Source organism: Haemaphysalis longicornis, unplaced genomic scaffold (genome assembly GCF_048455015.1).
Source record: "Haemaphysalis longicornis isolate Haplotype H1 unplaced genomic scaffold, Haemaphysalis longicornis Haplotype H1 scaffold_3, whole genome shotgun sequence".
NCBI classification, from domain to species: Eukaryota; Metazoa; Arthropoda; class Arachnida; order Ixodida; family Ixodidae; genus Haemaphysalis; species Haemaphysalis longicornis.
In genome coordinates this window covers 180710417-180727913 of record NW_027526335.1, presented here as the reverse complement: position 1 = coordinate 180727913, position 17497 = coordinate 180710417, and the positions used below count along the sequence as shown (strand labels likewise).

The 17497-nt window shown below is 49.1% G+C and overlaps 1 protein-coding gene across 1 annotated transcript; it reads left to right on the top strand.

Moving 5' to 3' along the window:
• Positions 1-15951: 15951 nt before the first annotated feature.
• LOC144173598 (uncharacterized) lies at positions 15952-17052 on the top strand. Its single transcript, XM_077701953.1, has one exon. It carries the CDS (start codon positions 16032-16034, stop codon positions 16953-16955), a length of 924 nt encoding a protein of 307 aa, XP_077558079.1. The 5' UTR covers positions 15952-16031; the 3' UTR covers positions 16956-17052.
• The last annotated feature ends 445 nt before the right edge of the window (positions 17053-17497 follow it).

Below are 17497 nucleotides of genomic sequence, written 5' to 3'. Positions count from 1 at the left end.
TCTCGTGTTTTCTTTGCCGCGTTGTATTTAATCTCAGGCGGTGTACTACGCCTGCTGCCTACTGGCAACTATTGTTTAATTCTTGTAAATTTTCTGCTGCCTTTACGCACACATAACATACCGATAACATCTTCATTCTTGCATAACTCACATAAACAAGATCTGACCCATTGCCTTGTTGTTCATAAACCACACTATTTGTAATCGCACGAATTTCCAGGCATATATAAGGGTGTTGTGTGCTTGCGTCACAGAACCACATCAAAACAACTGAGGCGTTTATACGGCGGCTAGTCGTCTATGGCGGCACATAGTGGAAGCACTTATTGAAGAAGAGCTTGTAATTATTCTTGCGTCTCAGGGAAGTCAATCACATTACCATTGAATGAACCGTAGGTGCGCCGAGACCTCCCCCAGGAATTCTATCACCCCCTGGAGCGTCACCAGGCCTTCGCCCACCACCGGGGCCTCCCGGACCACCTTTACCGCCCGGTCCAGCAAGACCTCCTCCAGGAATGCTTCCACCACCCCCTGGACCGCCACCAGGGTTACGGCCACCACCGGGGCCTCCCGGACCACCTTTACCTCCCGGTCCACTGAGACCTCCCCCAGGAATGCTTCCACCACCCCCCGGACCCCCAGGAGGGTTACGGCCACCACCGGGGCCTCCCGGACCACCTGTACCACCCGGTCCACTAAGACCTCCCCCGGGAATGCGTCCACCACCCCTTGGACCGCCACCAGGGTTACGGCCACCACCGGGGCCTCCCGGACCACCTTTACCACCTGGTCCACCACGACCTCCCCCAGGAATGCTTCCACCACCCCCTGGACCGCCACCAGGGTTTCGCCCACCACAGGGGCCTCCCGGACCACCTTTACCACCCGGTCCACCGAGACCTCCCCCAGGAATGCTACCACCAATCCCTGGACCGCCACCAGGGTTACGGCCACCACCGGGGCCTCCCCGAGCACCTTTACCACCTGGTCCACCAAGACCTCCCCCAGGAATGCTTCCACCACCCCCTGGACCACCACCAGGGTTACGGCCACCACTGGGGCCTCCCGGACGACCTTTACCACCCGGTCCACCGAGACCTCCCCCAGGAATGCTTCCACCACCCCCTAAGCTGCCACCAGGGTTTCGCCCACCACAGGGGCCACCCGGACCACCTTTACCACCCGGTCCACCAAGACCTCCCCCAGGAATGCTTCCACCACTCCCTGGACCACCACCAAGGTTACGGCCACCACCGGGGCCTCCAGGACCACCTTTACCACCTGGTCCACCAAGACCTCCCCCAGGAATGCTTCCACCACCCCCTGGACCACCACCAGGGTTACGGCCACCACTGGGGCCTCCTGGACCACCTTTACCACCCGGTCCACCGAGACCTCCCCCAGGAATGCTTCCACCACCCCCTGGACCGCCACCACTGCGGCCTCCTAGACCACCTTTCCCACCCGGTCCACCTGTCGGTCGACCTCCACCCGGCCCCATAGGACCACCGCCAGGGCCTCCGCCTCCAGTTGTCCCACCTGGGCACCGCGGTCCTCCGCCTGGGCCAGGAATGCCACCACTGGGTACGCCATCCCAGCCTGATGTGTGAAACGACTGCGATACCGGATGATTACTTTCAATTAAATCCGCTACCCTTCAGTGAAATTTTGTGTGAATGGAACAAAAGTTAAAATTTCTACGAAGTTGATTTGCAAGTGCTAACTTATGGAGGGACTGTACAGGAATGAAACAGGGACCACAAAAACTAAAGGAACTCAGTATTGCGCCTCTTTTGAGCTTAGTAAAGCAGGGCCAAAAGGCGGGCCATCGCGCTAGCCTAATGTGGGTCAAAACTCCTGCGAAACGAATATATAGCAGCGTCACCACTCATTTTCGATATTTGCGAAAGAACTGCCTCAGCAAATTTATAAATGGGCCTAACTTGCCTGCCACGCGAAAAACTGCTCGCGCTTCCGTGATAAAATTATCGCACTGTGAGAGAGGATACAGGGAGGCTGGTACAGGTGGAACATTTTCGGTGCAGAGCTAATGCATAGATCTTTGTACTGGTGTTCAGTGGATACCTATAGACTGTCTCATTCTTATATAAAGTTCAGCACGATGAGGGATGTTAAGCGAGTGTCACATTTCGTGGGCAAGATCTTGTGGTCAGCATTTTGTGTAGAAGCGTGACGTCGGAAGCGGCACTTGAACAGTTCAGAGAATGTAGACTTGGCCCCCGCCATTCCCATGCTTCGGCATGGTGAGACACCGAGATGGGGCTCGCTTGACATCGGGGAGACCTGCCTCGTGCTTCTAAATGGGCACCGGGCTCCGTTCCTCGTAGCTAACCCTACAAAATAGGCAAGCATGACCGACACGATTTTTTGGAGACTGCTGCTAGAGAGAGAGAGATAACTACTATTGCCCCATATGGAAGTCAACAGAATTACGTCTCCATGAATCGCAGGTGCGCCGAGACCTCCACCTGGAATGCTTCCACCACCCCTTGGAGTGCCACCAGTCCTCCGCCCACCACTGGGGCCTCCCGGACTACCTTTCCCACCCGGTCCTCCTGGTGGTCGACCACCAGCAGGCCCTGTGGGGCCACCTCCCAGGCCTCCGCCTCCGGGGGTTCCTCCTGGACACCGCGGTTCTCCGCAGGGGCCAGGGATGCCGCCGTTGGGTAGGCTATTTTAATGCGATAGGCAACATAAATACAACGCTTAGATGTTCTATTCACTGCACACTATGGTTCTGAAACTCCCCTGTAGTCCTCAGGTAGAACACGAATATTTTTGCACTGCCTTCGTCGAAGTTTGATTGAAGCACAAACGTTTTTAAGTAACTTATGACATCACATTAGAGCTTTCAGTCAAATCTATACCCGTACCGTGTATCGCGGGTTTCTGGATAGTAGTAACGTAATGTAAAAAACTTCGGGTACTTGCATCGTTCTCGCTTTTCTCTTCATGAAGACATATTCTTCAACCGAACGTGTTCATGTTCCGAAAAGCTGCGCTAACGTGCGTTCAAACTGCTGAACCTTCAAACATTTCAAAAGAAGTTTTTTCTCTGAAACAATTCTACAGTGAAACCTGCTGGTACGTCCCGCGCACTTACGAGGACCCGGTTCTTACGACGGATCACCGCGGTCCCAGCAAACTTCCCTAGAAACAATCGATTCAAAACCCCGATGATATGACTCTCGGGTGCACGCTGTCCGCTTCATACGACGGACCCTGGCGCGGATAAACCGGCGTTTTTTTCCATATTTTACACCGCTTCGCCGCCTCGTCCTGACCTTTATTCTAGACCTCCGTTTGACGCTGATGATGTGAAAAGGTCTGCATACAAGCGAGACCACTTGCTGAACAGACGCAAGCAAGCCGACAGGTACTCGTGAGCGGGAGGTAACCTTCGACTGCCCCACGCGGCAGCAGTACGCCAACCGCGAGAAGTCATAGTTCAGGGTTGAGGTGGCTGGCGGACCGTGAATTTGAAGCTCCCATCGGGACGCCGACAAATGCGAAAACACCACGACGCAATCCCATGGCGATGACTGAACACTTTGTGAATAAAATCCTCTCCAGTCGAGTCCAGTTCCCCTGGCCGCTAGATCCAAGTTTCTTCCTTTCATGACGCTCTCTCCCATTCTCCCCCTATCCTCCCTTCTTCCCCTTCCCCAACTACGGCCATGTGGCATCCCCCATCTTTAATAAATGTCATTCAATTCAATTCTCCACCCTCCCCGTCTCTGCTTTCTGCTTATCAATGTCTTTCAAAGCGGCGTTGTCACCGCGCTTCTTTCTTTGCTAGGGTGCCTACATTAACGCGCGTCCGCCGCACGGGTGGAGATCCATATACGTTGGCACCGCCATTTTGGGTCACTCGTTGGCCGCCGCGGTAAGTCACTGTAGCAAGCCCACGCTACAATTTTCGCCTTAACACGGTTTACTAGCGAAGTTTGAATTATTTTATCTATCTTGAATCAATGACTTAAGCGTCCCAGCTTCTGAAAGCCATGTACTTGGCAGGGAGCAGCTAAAGTCTCGTCATGAGAACGGGAAAAAAGGAAGAAGCCGCACTGGAGGTAGTCAATTAAGCGAGCCGCTCGAGCTTCGAATCTCCTATTCTCCGCGCGCGGGGTAGCAGTAGTGGGACGAGGAGTAATATTTTATTTAAAATGTTGCAGTCGTTAATGTGCGCCCGGTTTGAACATAATCACCGGTGAAATAAACTTACTGCGAGTGGTTAGCTGACCGATCCGCCGTTCGCATCCGCCGTTGATAATCCGTAAAGAGTGCTTCACTTTCTGCGTGCAACAACGACTAGTAGACACGGCTGCCGTGAAGAGGGTTAGGAGATATTAGATTGATGTGATCGGCAGAAGAGGTGATGTAAAGGCGCCAGCCGGGAGCCCAGGACGCTGCGCTTGATATTCGAAACGGCGCTTGTTGCTTCGAAAGCGGCTTCCCGGCAGCCCTCCATGCTCGCAGTCGGCTCGATGGGGTCTGTAGTATGCAGGCACACCGGCCGCTCCAGTATCTAAACGAGTTTCTCATACCGTCAGTGAAAAATTGAAAGTCCAAGCCAGCGTCCTAGGCCACATAAACGTTGCCGTAGTATACCTGTGCGCTTCGGCGCCGCGCCGCCGCCGCAAGCTGTTTGTTCGTGCCGCTCTGCGCCGCTGCAAAAGTCCGCAAAATGTGCTCGCCGCCAGGGATTGGCTCCTATTTTGTGACGCTATGGCTACTTCACACACAAAAAAAAAAAAAAAAAAATTAAAGAGAAGCGCGTGAGGCAAACGGCAGCTTTGTTTACTTGTTTCTCAGCAAAGAACACATCGTTGCTCGTTGAATAAAAGACAAAATAGGTATACGCAACGTGTGATCTTTCAGTTAAAACGAAATTTTATTCGGCCTTCACTCACTCTTTAAACGCGCCTATAGCCGTCCATCAACGCATTGTTGAAGATCTGAATGCACGGCAGAATACAAGAAAATGATTTTAGGTCACGAGATAAAAGAGCGTGCGAGATATGGGAAGCCTACAGCACGGTGTCCGGAAAAGAAGTCGACAGCGTAAGTGCACCATCGATAATATTATCGAAAATAGAGGTGGACTTCTTGGCACAGGAAGAACGAAGCACGTGCCTCATGTATACCGTGCGTCATGCTAATCACACGTGTTTCCAGAAATTGTTGTTTTGTGTTCTTTCTTTCTTATTTTTAAAGCAAAGCTTTCTTACCTCCTTACGGTTCTGTCGTGGCGTGCGGGAGAAGAAACTCCCGACGTGGCGGAGGCGGCGGCGGGATGGGGGTTCGCAAGGGTTTAACTCACGGAGAACACTCTGGATGTCGCAGCAAATTCAGTAGTATTAACTGAGTAGTATTAACTATTAGAGAAATCAGTATAGTATTAACTCTATGTGATTTGTCGAGCGTGCTCGCCGGCGGCGTCGTCAGCGGTAGGGCTTTGTCGCCTGCTTTAGCGACGGTTGTTGTGGGCCTGTTTTGGAGCATCTTCGCATCCATGGCGCGCTGCCTTCGCACGGCTTGATTAACTTGTTCGACAGTGCCTCCAGGGTAACCCGCACCCGACGAAACTGAGTGGTTGCAGGGCGGAAAAACAAAATGTACAAACCACATACAGACATCTGGCCGCTAGAGAAACGATACCTTTAGCGCAGTGCTTGCCACACGTGAGACTCCGTTTTCTAAATGGGTGAATAACAATTCGGTTGTATTTTAAGAGGTACTACAAAAGGCGAAAGAAGCAACTGGTTTTGATAAATAGCGAATATAAAAGTTTCCTCAGATTTCTCGCAATGCTCAACCTTACTAAGCTAACTAGTTTAAATCGGTGTAAATGAGAATCATTAAGCTCACCTGCCGGATTGTTTCGGTGTCTGCGCTTGTGTCGCGCGGTGGTGTAGCGTAAAGCTAGCACATCAGGATGGCTAGGTTCCGCTGCCACCCTTCGAAAGACGTTTCCCTCCGTTTTCTTTCCCCCGTCTCACCGCCGGGCTACAGCGGCGGCATCCGCCGCTCAAGCCCGGCCGTGGCCGACGCTGCTGCTGCGTTCGCAACGCCGCCCCCGCGAATTCCAGGTAACGGCTGGCAGAATCTCTGGTTTCACTCTTTATAGAGCCAGGTGTGTGAATTGAAGTGACGTCGCTTGGGAAATTGTTCTGGGCGTCGTTTAAAGCTTTGCTTTGCTGCCACCTTTACCGCGCGGATTGGAGCGAATTTTTTGTCATTTTCTGTTATGAAAACAAAAATATGAATGATATATGATCATTATTACTAAACAAAGCCGTTGTTAGTTAGCGCTTCGTCCGGTTTCGTTGTGTTCCTCGTCCCTGTTGTTACTGTCACAAGTTTAGGCGCTTCACACATCAGCAAAAAAGATCGAACCCAGTTTTTCTAGCCAATACAAGGCCTCGCTTAATTGAGACCATTGAAATTGAAATTGAGACATAAAGGGACACTAAAGGGTGGACATACGGTGGCCTGCATCGCAGATTAACAGTGTAGAGAATCAAAATACACCATTCTCGCAAATTTCAGTTGTTTATTAATACCAAAAACGCCAGGAACGTGAAAACAGGCGATGACGCCCCGTACGCTTTTGGGTACTACGGTTTGGGACGTCACAAACGTGAACGGCGGGAGCTCGTTGGAGGAGAATCTATAAATGTTGTCCTGAGATATACAGTTGCTAAGGGGTTGAGCACGTGAAATACACGTAAACCAAAACTTTCCGTGAGGTGACCTAATTTTAAAAATACAAAATACAGCTCATATACATTTCGACGAATGATGCTTCCCAACGCTTCATAGTCAGCCATCTTGCTTTCATATTCATTATTGATAACATTGGTGTGCAATTAGCGAAGTCAATGAACTACATCGGTGAATGCCCTGGCTTCGCAGGAAGCGGCAAATGGACCAAGATGCACTGTAGGTGGTTAAGAGACCCGCCTAAGCTTGTAATCCGTTCTCCGCGCGCCGATGTTGCTATCGGATAGTATGAAACGTGCCCCCGCTTGTTCGAACGTTATCGCCCGCGAGAGCCCAGAGTCGTCGCTGCACGTTGTTACCCGAATTATCCAGACTTGTGCTTCTCCGTTCGCTGCTACCCGCTTTTGATAAATAACCCGTGAATTGTGCGGGCGTAGCTCTACCCCTGTAATGTTCGGTCCGGGCGGAGCCTCGGCCACGAAAACTACTGGACACGGGTGCGAAAAGCGAGTGTCTATTTCACGCCAGGTTGGCGTATCACGTGAGAGAGGAGATGGGCGTGATCGCCAGACGAGGTGAGACGAAGGCTCTCGCTTGAGCGACACCTAGCCAGACAGCCAGCCGCGCTTGCACGATATTTGAAACAGCTCTTGGCTCTGCTTTGCTGGCGCACGGCGTGATGGCGTCTGGGAGTACGGTGTTGGCAGGCACGCCGGGCGCTGCAGTGGTGACAAGCATTTTTCGTTTTGAGAAACTATTACCTCTCTAATCCATCTTTCTCGGCCAGAGAAGCGTTGTCGGCGTCGGCCATGGCTTGCAGACGTAAAAGCTACCGCGGCCAGCGTGACCGCCTTGACCGCGCCGATGGCGCGCTCCTAGTTTTTGACAAGTGAGAGGAATGACAGCTTTGCATTCTCATTTCTTAGCAACTCGTCGAACAAAAGCCGAGAGAGCTATGAAGCGCGTGATCTTTTAGTCAAAACAAAATTTCATTCAGCCTTTACTGTCGGTCACTTTAAAGACACATGTGCAAGCGGTTATGATGCCATTGCTATTCGTTCTGTGGAGGAAGTGCCTGATTTTTAAAAAATTGCGCTTTCCCGTATCTGCTATTTGATTCTGCGGCGCGACCTCTCCTCCGACAAAACGAAAATGGCGCATTGCGCGGCGTCTATAAGTAACGCGCGCGACACATTCTCGGAAATTACCGCCGCATATCTGTTTTTTTTTCGAAGATTCCTGAACACATATTCACCAATAGGCTCACTTGCTTTCTTTTTAAAAATAGCATCATAGCAAAACACCAATATGGGCTCCAAAAAGAAAAATCGGGTGAAAGTGTACTACAAAAAGTTAAAGAACAAATTATCAGAAATGTTGAAAATCAACTCTACCTGATTGGCATATTTTTGGAGTCAAAAAGGCTTGTGTTTCGATAAAACACAGTATACTCTTCGATAAGCTGGACCGGCGGGGCATCTGCGGTATAACGCTTGATTTAATGAAAAAGTCACCTGCATAATCGTTTTCAATTTGTGTGGTTCAGTAATGCTGAGTCGAATTTATAGAAAATAGAATATGGTTGGCCACAAGGTTCAATTTTAGGCCCGATGCTCTTTCTTTTGTGCATCAATACATTGTACTAATACCGGAACCCATGACAAAGGGCACTACTCTGAGTGCTATAATGTATTCTTCCACAGTGCTGCTCTTACTAAGGTAGTGAAGCACGCTGATAAGTCGATGAAAGAGCTTTTATTTTGGCTGTCTACAACTCATCCTTAACATACATAATGCAAGCTACAACATATTTGGAGGAAAAAAAACAAAAACAAACCGCTTGATAATAGGAAGGCACTAACATTTGAAGGGAAAATGAGGAAAAAAATGTTACATGAGAGAAATGTATGCGCGTTTATTTACAATAATACTTAAGTCGGCCAGAACACGTTGACTACTTGAGTATAAAAAATTTTAAAACCATATGAATGCTGAACAGATTCAGATTCAGGTCAATCATGGTAAGGATTCAAACAGCCCCATTATGCAATGGTGTATCCTCGCTTACATTATGGCACTATGGTAAAAGGTAATCATGGACGGATTCTGGTTCTACAAAAGAGAAGTCAGATTTATTGAAAACCTTTTGTAGGGCAACGATACACTTCCATTTTTTTCAAAAAAGCACAAGGTCCTAATGGTTGGACGCATCTATCTTCCCCGTTTAGCTCTGAGAATTTACAATGGCTTAAAATATTATGCTACGCCGTTTCTATGGAGTTAGAAACATCTAGATTGGGTTTTGAAGTTTAGACGCGATCCATATATTAAAAAATTGGCCGCGTATCTGCGCCTTTCGTTGCAAATGTCGTCAAAAGACGATAGTCTTTATTGACTTTTGCCAAGTAAATGCCTCCCTTCGCTTTCCCGCTCACCTCTCATGTTGTTCGTCTTGCGTCGCGCTCCTCCCAAGGTAAAGTCGCCTAAGGTTCGCTTAAATCATTTTAAATTTCCCGCGTTCTACTGCTCCAAACCGGGTGTCTCGCTGCCAACGCTGCCATACGGCGAAGACGCGCGTGAATCGAGGCGCCCTACTTCAACGTTTATAGAACCGCGTTTCCCTAGTCCACGTGCGTTCCAAGCAGAACGTGGAACCTATCTGGTGGAACCTTTCGTAACCGTTGCCGGTTGATTTTTTAAAATAGCCCCAGAAGCTATAGTGGCGCGGGCGACAGCAAGCGACAGCGGAGTGAATTTTGTTTTCTCCAGTTGATGAAGTATTTAATTTCGCGAAAGGCAAGCATGTATAATTTTTTTATAAAGTAACACTGCACATATTACTTCAGCATTAATTTGTTGTCTTATATTTGCGTAATGTCTTGTTCTTCGTCAACAATGTTGACAAGTATTAACATTACACCGGACTTAGACGGGTACATTTAGCTGTGACTATATAAGACTATTGCGCAGGCATTGTTTTACTTTGGCCGGGTGGCTGAATCGAGTCACAGACAGACAGACGGACAGACAGACAGACATACAGACATACAGAGAGACAGACATACAGACAGACCAAAATTTCTGGGTTTAAGTAGCCCAAGAAAGACTATCGTCTTTAAAAATAGTGCGGAAGTGCTAGGAAACCCAGTCAATAGAATGCAGTATACCTGATCTTCTAATAAATGCCTGCAATTCACTGACCTTGAACGTGAGTCAAAGACGACTGTTACGTTTAAAAACGCGTAAAAACATCTTGGTAAGCTTTTAATAATTTCAATGTATTTGCATACTGTGCTATGTATTCAATTTCTTATTCTGTGTTATTGTGTTTCTTTAATGTGCAAGATTGGATCCCGTTTCGGAAGCTTTGAAGTTTCTAAACTGCACTTTTGATCGCGTGAACTGGCACAATCTGTTATTTTCTTTAAATGCTGCATAGCAATGCAAAACACACTGGAGGCGAGGCCCAGTGGACTTCGGCCTCGCTTACCTTGGCAGCATTATGTATTATCCTGTTTTATTTTGAATGCACCATGACTCTAGACGTTTCTACCAGAAATTGAGATCAAATGCCTCAAGAATTATTTCTCGAGACATGACTTCATACATTATGTCGGCTGCTGCGATTGACCAATCTAACGCGTGCTCACCGAAATTCCTCTGCTACATAAGAAATGTCTACTATTATAATCGTGTTCCGAGAGGGTGGAGTCCATCAGTGGTTCGTATTGTCATAGAAACAACCTAACAGCCTTATTTTCGTCGCTAGCGGGCGGCTCATGTGTTCTTACTACTTGCGATGTGTATTTCATCTATGGCTTAATTTACTGCTCCTACAGCATGTTCACATTCTTTTTGGACTCCTATCAATTACCTGACATGTCATAGTGAACCAAGAAATCTACGGCCAGAATCTTCATTTCTACATAAACTAGGTAACACAAAATACGCCAATTACTAAACAGTTCACAAATTCAGCCAATTCTTCTAGGCTCACTGTGCCCTGCGCACTGAACGCTGGCCACGGTACGGGTTAGAGCGGGCCGTCACCGTAGCATATAGGAAGCAAGTTGCAGCTACTCCTGTATGAAGAAGCTTAAAGGTGTTGTGCCACCAAATTTTAAATCTGTAAAAATCCTGCTGTAGGCTTTCTCTGTATGCAAGGACCCTCAACACGAAGTGCCGGGTACAGCAAGTGCTTAATATATATCTTAATTCGCTTATAAAAAGTACCTAACAGCTCTTCTGGAAATCGGGTCCCATCGCTAGCGCCACTAACCATGACGTCAATGAATTGCCAGCATAACAAGTTTGTGACATCACACCACGTTAGCGACTCGATCGACGTCAACGTGAACTCCAGTTACCACAGTTTGTTTGGTTGCTTGGTTGTATCAGACATATCCCTAGTGCACTTCCTTTCCTTTTCACCCGAATCACCTAGTAGTAGTAGTAGTCGTATCAGACAGACTAGGCCGACACGACGGCGACGACAACGCGACGGCGACGCCGACGCCGACGAGTCGCCAAACCATCGCCCAACTGCCGAATTGCCAGACCGCGTTGTCACACTACGCCGACGGCGACACAAACACGTCGGCCGGTGGAAAGTCGCCGTAGTTTGACTGACTCGCCGACCGAAGACGCCAACAAAACCGATCACCCGACTGGTCGCGCAACGCGTCGCCGGGAATCGACCGAGAAGCGAAAACTGCTCCCCGACAACATTTGTGCCGCAATGAATGCGGATCTACTTTGTTAGTTTCTGGAGTGTAATAAACTCAGTAAAGTCCATGAAGCTCATACAACTCAACACTAGCGCCAATGCGATCCGTATTTCGCGTTCGACGCTTCGGCCGTGCTCTTCGGCAACGCGGCTACCCCGGAGCTGCATATGCGTGTGCGATCGGCTCGCCTGTAGAAAATATAAGGTCTGTTTTGTGCTTTGTGCAGAAGAAGAGTTACGTAGGGTAATTTGGGTAATAGGAGATCAATCTCGGCCAGGGTTTTTCACGTAAAACGTAAAACCAAAGTATGGCAAGCACTATCCCTACAGTGCAAAATCGCAGTGGCAGCCGGGCACACTTATTTTTGCGAGCGCTTTCGCGAAAGAGCAGAGTTGATGGCGACAAACTATTGCGGGGGCTTCGCGGAACCTTGATGCGCAAGCGCTATTTAAGAAATTTTAGTTTACTAGCCAGGAATTCTGTAAACTAGCTTGTAAACACCGACGTACGACTCGAAGAATGGGTTTCCAGCTATTACACCGGCTATTTGGCAACCGTTTACTATTTGACCTGTGCCACTGTATAGGTCGTTATACGGTGAAGGCACATGGCTTGATGTTTTAAGGAGGGTTAAAAGTATGCCTGTGAAGCCTGCAATGAAGTCCTTTTTTTTAAACTACACAGTGAAACCCTTCCCGTAGATACTTGGTTAGCAGAAAGAGGTATTTTTGTGCCATGGACAACCGACTGCAGACTGTGCAAAAAGCCGGAAACTATTAATCACGTCTTCATCGACTGTTGGGACCCAGTGTTCCACTGGGACGTCCTCCAACGTACGTTAAAGAAAGACTTACCCATAACGCCGCGTGGAATTCGGTTCCTATCTGAAAAAAAATGAGGGCGGTGTGCCGTACGATTTGATTATGCTCCTCAGCCTTCATAGTATATGGAGGACGAGAATGGCGGTGAGGAATGCGGATATAAATGCCCGGCCTGCCAGGAAAAATTTAATTGAAAGCGTACAGTATATATGGGAAGTGTTTCGTGCTGAGGATGATCCCCCTGAGTGGTTGCCTGTGCTTGATGATTTAGTGTGTCATAGAAAGTTTTAAAGCCACGTAGTCAGCCAAGTAGGGTTGACAGATCATTACATGACATGATGTGTGATGTGCTGTATAAATGACAAAGCAAGCAATAAAAAAAAAGTCCGGTGGCGCAGTTGTCTCGCGCGTCGTGCCCGTTCAGTCAACGTTACGGGTTCAATTCGCGGCGGGGGAAGCTTTTTTTTTTCTTTTTCTCTTTCTTTTTTTCTTAGCGGTTTTTTAAGGGGCATGGTTTGCGTATCTAATCGCATTTCCATGGTTTGCACCTCCATGGTTTTCCTTTGTCTGCATCCGAGGATGCAGACAAAAAGTTCGTGTCGGAGCTGTCGCGGCTTGTCATGACGAGTCGGCGTGTTTACTTCTGGGGTGAAGCACGTGTGTGCGGGAGCATACACCGCAGTAAAGTCACAGCGTACCGCAGCGCCGCATGGTAGACACACGTGGCAGAGCGTCCTCGCAACACTGTGACGTCACTGCTTGAATCGGCGCCCAGAAACCGAAACCGAATCTTGTTCACATGAATCGTGCGATAATAATGTTTTTTTACTCAGAATATGTGCATATGAGAGCATGTATCATGCTTTCTAAAGAAATATAAAACGTTTGCAACAAAGAATGCACAGGCAACAAATTTGGTAGCACAACACCTTTAAGAAAGGGATATTTGGAGACTGGTCAATAAATACTACTGCAATTTATTTAAATGCACCGGATTACTACTGTTTACACCGTAGGTGCACCTAGACCTCCTCCCGGCATGCTTCCACCGCCCCCTGGAGTGCCCCCAGGCATTCACAGGCCACCTGGGCCTCCCGGGCCACCTTTCCCACCAAGTCCACCTCGTGGGCCACCGCCTTCCGGCCCCCTGGGACCACCGCCCAGGCCTCCGCCTCCTGGGGTCCCTCTTGGGCCCCGCGGTCCTCCGCCGGGGCCAGGGATGCTGCCGTTAGGTGCGGTGTCTGGGATACAAAACGACTTTTTTTTTATTCAACACCATCGTGCTTGAATGACCTGGTAGATACCGGTAAAAGGTATTACTGAAAGGACTGTCTTAAAAATTTGGTGGAAGCAGGAGCGCTTTTTTTTTGTTGACCCCGAGGTCAGAAGACTACCGTTTTACCATATATTTTAACAAATTATTCATCAAACAATTTTACCGCTTTGACACGTTCAGTCCATGGACATTCTGTATTTCTCAACAATGGTAAGTTCTTACCAAAAAAGCGAAGATTGCTTTTGCTTCTTCCTTGCCTAATGCATGTGCTTCAATGGAACCAGTACATGGTCCGAGAAGTAGGTAGAACTTGCATTTAACTCATGCATATTCTATCTATTCATAACATGTTTGCCCGAAACCACCTATTGGAATCAAGATTAGGCCTTTACATTACCGTGAATAATCAATAATCGCCGTTTCACGAAGCCTGATAGGCCATCGACCGCCCAGAGATTTGGGCGGTCATACTGGTTCGAAAAACCGGCTCTTAAGATTAGGCTCTCATTCAACGGTTTACACCCTATTTATTGTGGGTGAACTACAACACTTCCAAGTTTTTTTGCCGTAAATAACTCGGTATGTAAGATCCCGTTGGAACGTGACGGCGATTGTAAATAAAACGTTCCCCTTTGGTCATGATGAATACCGTGACTCCGCAGGCCCGTAGCCGTCGGACCTGCAGCTTGTGTCACGATACACATCGCCCACGTCGACATTGATAGTACTGAGCCAGTGTGTCCGTGGCATTTCATGGCGAAGCACATGACTGAATATCACGCTGTCGACGATTATTTCGGCGAACAATCACCACGACCTATGTACAAGTGAAGACGGCAAAAAGTAATGCTGATGTGCTACTTCAGGAATAGAGCATGTGACAGTAAAATCGAAATTGTGAATTCTGAATTTTTTTTGCACTGTGAGGAGTTTTGCACGGTTATCTTACTTGAGCCGAAACCATATTGAAATGGTGTAAATTCTTTCTTGAGAAGACAGGACCTTTTTGGCGCACAAAAATTCGTGCCGGAGTCTATATGAGGAAACCAATTACGAGATTGTCCCGCAAGAGCGTTCGACACTCAAGCTTCACACGTAATAATATACCCCTACCAGATAACACTGGCCTGCAGAGATCCCAATCTCGGCCTATGCGATTACCGGCCGTGTATACACCAGCGAAGGATCTTGAAGCATCCTGGTCGCTAATGCTATAGTTTATTAGGGGAGATAAACGTACATATACGTGAATTCACTTTAAAAATTCCATCCGACACCATATCCGCGCCACGTACCGATGGATAACACCGCCAATCACGAAAAAAAAGGAGTTTGGATAATCTCTACTTGATCTTGTGGTACCATTATGCAGTGCGCTAAGCACAGAAAGTTAAAAAATTACAGCAACTCCATGGGCAGAAGATTTATTCTGCGTAAAGAACCCTGCACAATGAACTGAATTGTTAGTTCGAGGCGGCAGTTTTCCCAGTACAAATGTTTGCTCTTCCTCGTGAAAGTTTTCGATATTGCGCAGGCGTCTTGCGTTGTGTGAACTTGTTAGCATGCAACCACTAATGTAGTTGAGGGATTAGCAATATAAATAAATGTTTGGCGATTTGAAATTTGCTGACTTGCTATTTAGGCTTCGCATTTGTTTAGGGTATTAGAAAATGTGACATTACAGCCACGAAAGACCCGAACCTAATGCAATCACCTGACACCTAAACCATATCAAATGGGGCTGTAATAAAATGTAATTCTTTACCTTCCAACCATTTGCTGCTTCCATTTACCAGCTGAACTTTTGTCCAGCGAATAGTTTGGAATTTGCGTCACTCATGTAGGTGCCATGTCAAGAGACACGGTTCTTATGCTGTTCCATGGTTGAATCTCGGTGCAGGTGCCCCTCGACCTCCAGGACTTCCCCCTCCACCAGGACTGCCTCCACGTCCAGGACCACTAAACCCCGCAGGTCCCTGCATCGGCCCCGGATGCCCACCAGTGCTGATTCCTGGACCACCCCCCGGGCCGCGCGGGCACGGTGGTCCACGTCTGGGTGGTTCACCGTTTCCACCTGGAATTCCACCCCCAGGAGGAGAGCTTCCACGGAGGCCGGGTATGCCACCGCCACCATGGTTACCTCCGGGCCCACCAGGACCAGTAGGAGGACCACCACCACCACCTGGTATTGCACTCGGTCCTCACGTTCATGGAGGGCCACCGCTGCCACCTGGTGCGCTGCCACATCCCGGCCCACCGATAGGGCCCCCTAGACAAGGTGGCCCTCCACCCCCAGTAGTACCTGGTCCACCCAGGCCTCCTTCAATCCTTCCGCCAGGTCCATCGGGCTTTCCATTAGGACCTGGGCCCCCAAGGCCACCCATACCTAAGGGCTTCCCTCCTGGCGGACCACCGGGACCTCCTCTGGTTGTTCCCCCTCCAGGCCAACCCAGGCCTGGGATGCCTCCACCTCCCCTCATGCCACAACCACCACACGGTGTGCCTCCTCTCCCCTACCCTTTCCCACCTGGATTTCCTCGTGGCATTGGGGGGCCGCCACCACCAGCGCCACCACCCGGACGACCTCCGGTTTTGCTGCCACCGCCTCGACCCGTGCCTGGCCAGCCATTTCCAGGGCCTCCGCCTTTTCCAGGACCCATTCCTGCGCCGCCGCCACCTCCGGCCCCGAAACCAGCGACGACGGAAGAACCGTGCGAAGAAGACACGACTACTCCTCCGCCGACACCTTTACCAACAAAGTGCACTACCGTGATAGGTAAAGCTTGTTTCGTGGACACTGGAAATGAAGTCGTGGTGGTTCCAGCTGCTCCTCCACCGCGTTCACCGACGTCAAGACTCGGCGGATTGTTGCCCCTGCCTTGGAACTCCAACAAGCAGAGCAGTGGAATGGGAGGAAACGTGGCTGGCAATCCCATGGCTAAGCCGTTCAACGTTTCTGGCGCTGGAGGCGCCTTTTCTGCAGATGGCAAGCCTGGAGCTCCGGCCGCCAAGGTGTTCGGCGGCAAGTCGTACTTCCGAAACAAACCAGCCGCAGGGCAGGCAGCAGGGAACAAGTCATTCGGGGAGGAGTCCTATTTTCGGAAGCAGCCCCTCAACCAGCGCGTATTTGGCGGTGGTGCAACTAGCCGATTCGCGTGCGGAATGTACGGGTTTCTGTTAACGGCGCTCATAGTGCTGGCCATTTTCGGCTGGTACCAGTGGAAAGAGTACACTCGTCGAAGGCATTACCGGCTCCTTGGCTCATTCAGGGACTCGCGGTATCCCACGTATGAGCTCGATCCGGACTGCGACGATTGCGACTACAAGCAAGCTCTTCCGCAACAGCTGGATCAGCGCCAGCCGCAGAAAGAAGTTCCTAGCTGAGGTTGGAGGGTACATAGAACATTTTTAAGTGCGCGCACATGTAAATATTTCTCATTTAGCACAACTGTATCGCTAATCATCGCATTTGCTTAATTTGTTTTTGTGACGTACAATTAACGTAGCAGTAAGATGTCTTAACGCGTAAGAACAATAAAGCTGACGTTTCCGCAGTGTCGGTAGCTTTGATTTTATCGGCACGGAAGCGCGTATTCAGCGTAGCGACGCTGTCGTGTTGTTAAGTGCCAGCAAATGCTGAGCTCAGGTAGCCGTTTTTTTTGTTACAGGAATAGCCTTATCCCTAGCCCCAGCACATTTATGTCGATCAGAATGTACACTATAGCTGACATAACACCGGGACAGTTTTACCGACAATTGCATATATACCGCGGATGATTACGTCCTTAGATGCCAATGGCCCATATAGGGCCTTTATTAACGTAACTACAAGCACGATCATAGTCGGGAGACACCTGCCACGTCGGTTTCATCCTGACAGCGTTATCAACTTTAAAATCGTCCTTTGCACATGTATGAGTTTAAGT

Coding starts and splice junctions, on each gene's coding strand:
- LOC144173598 (XM_077701953.1), top strand. CDS start 16,032: ATGCCTCCACCTCCCCTCATGCCACAACCACCACACGGTGTGCCTCCT.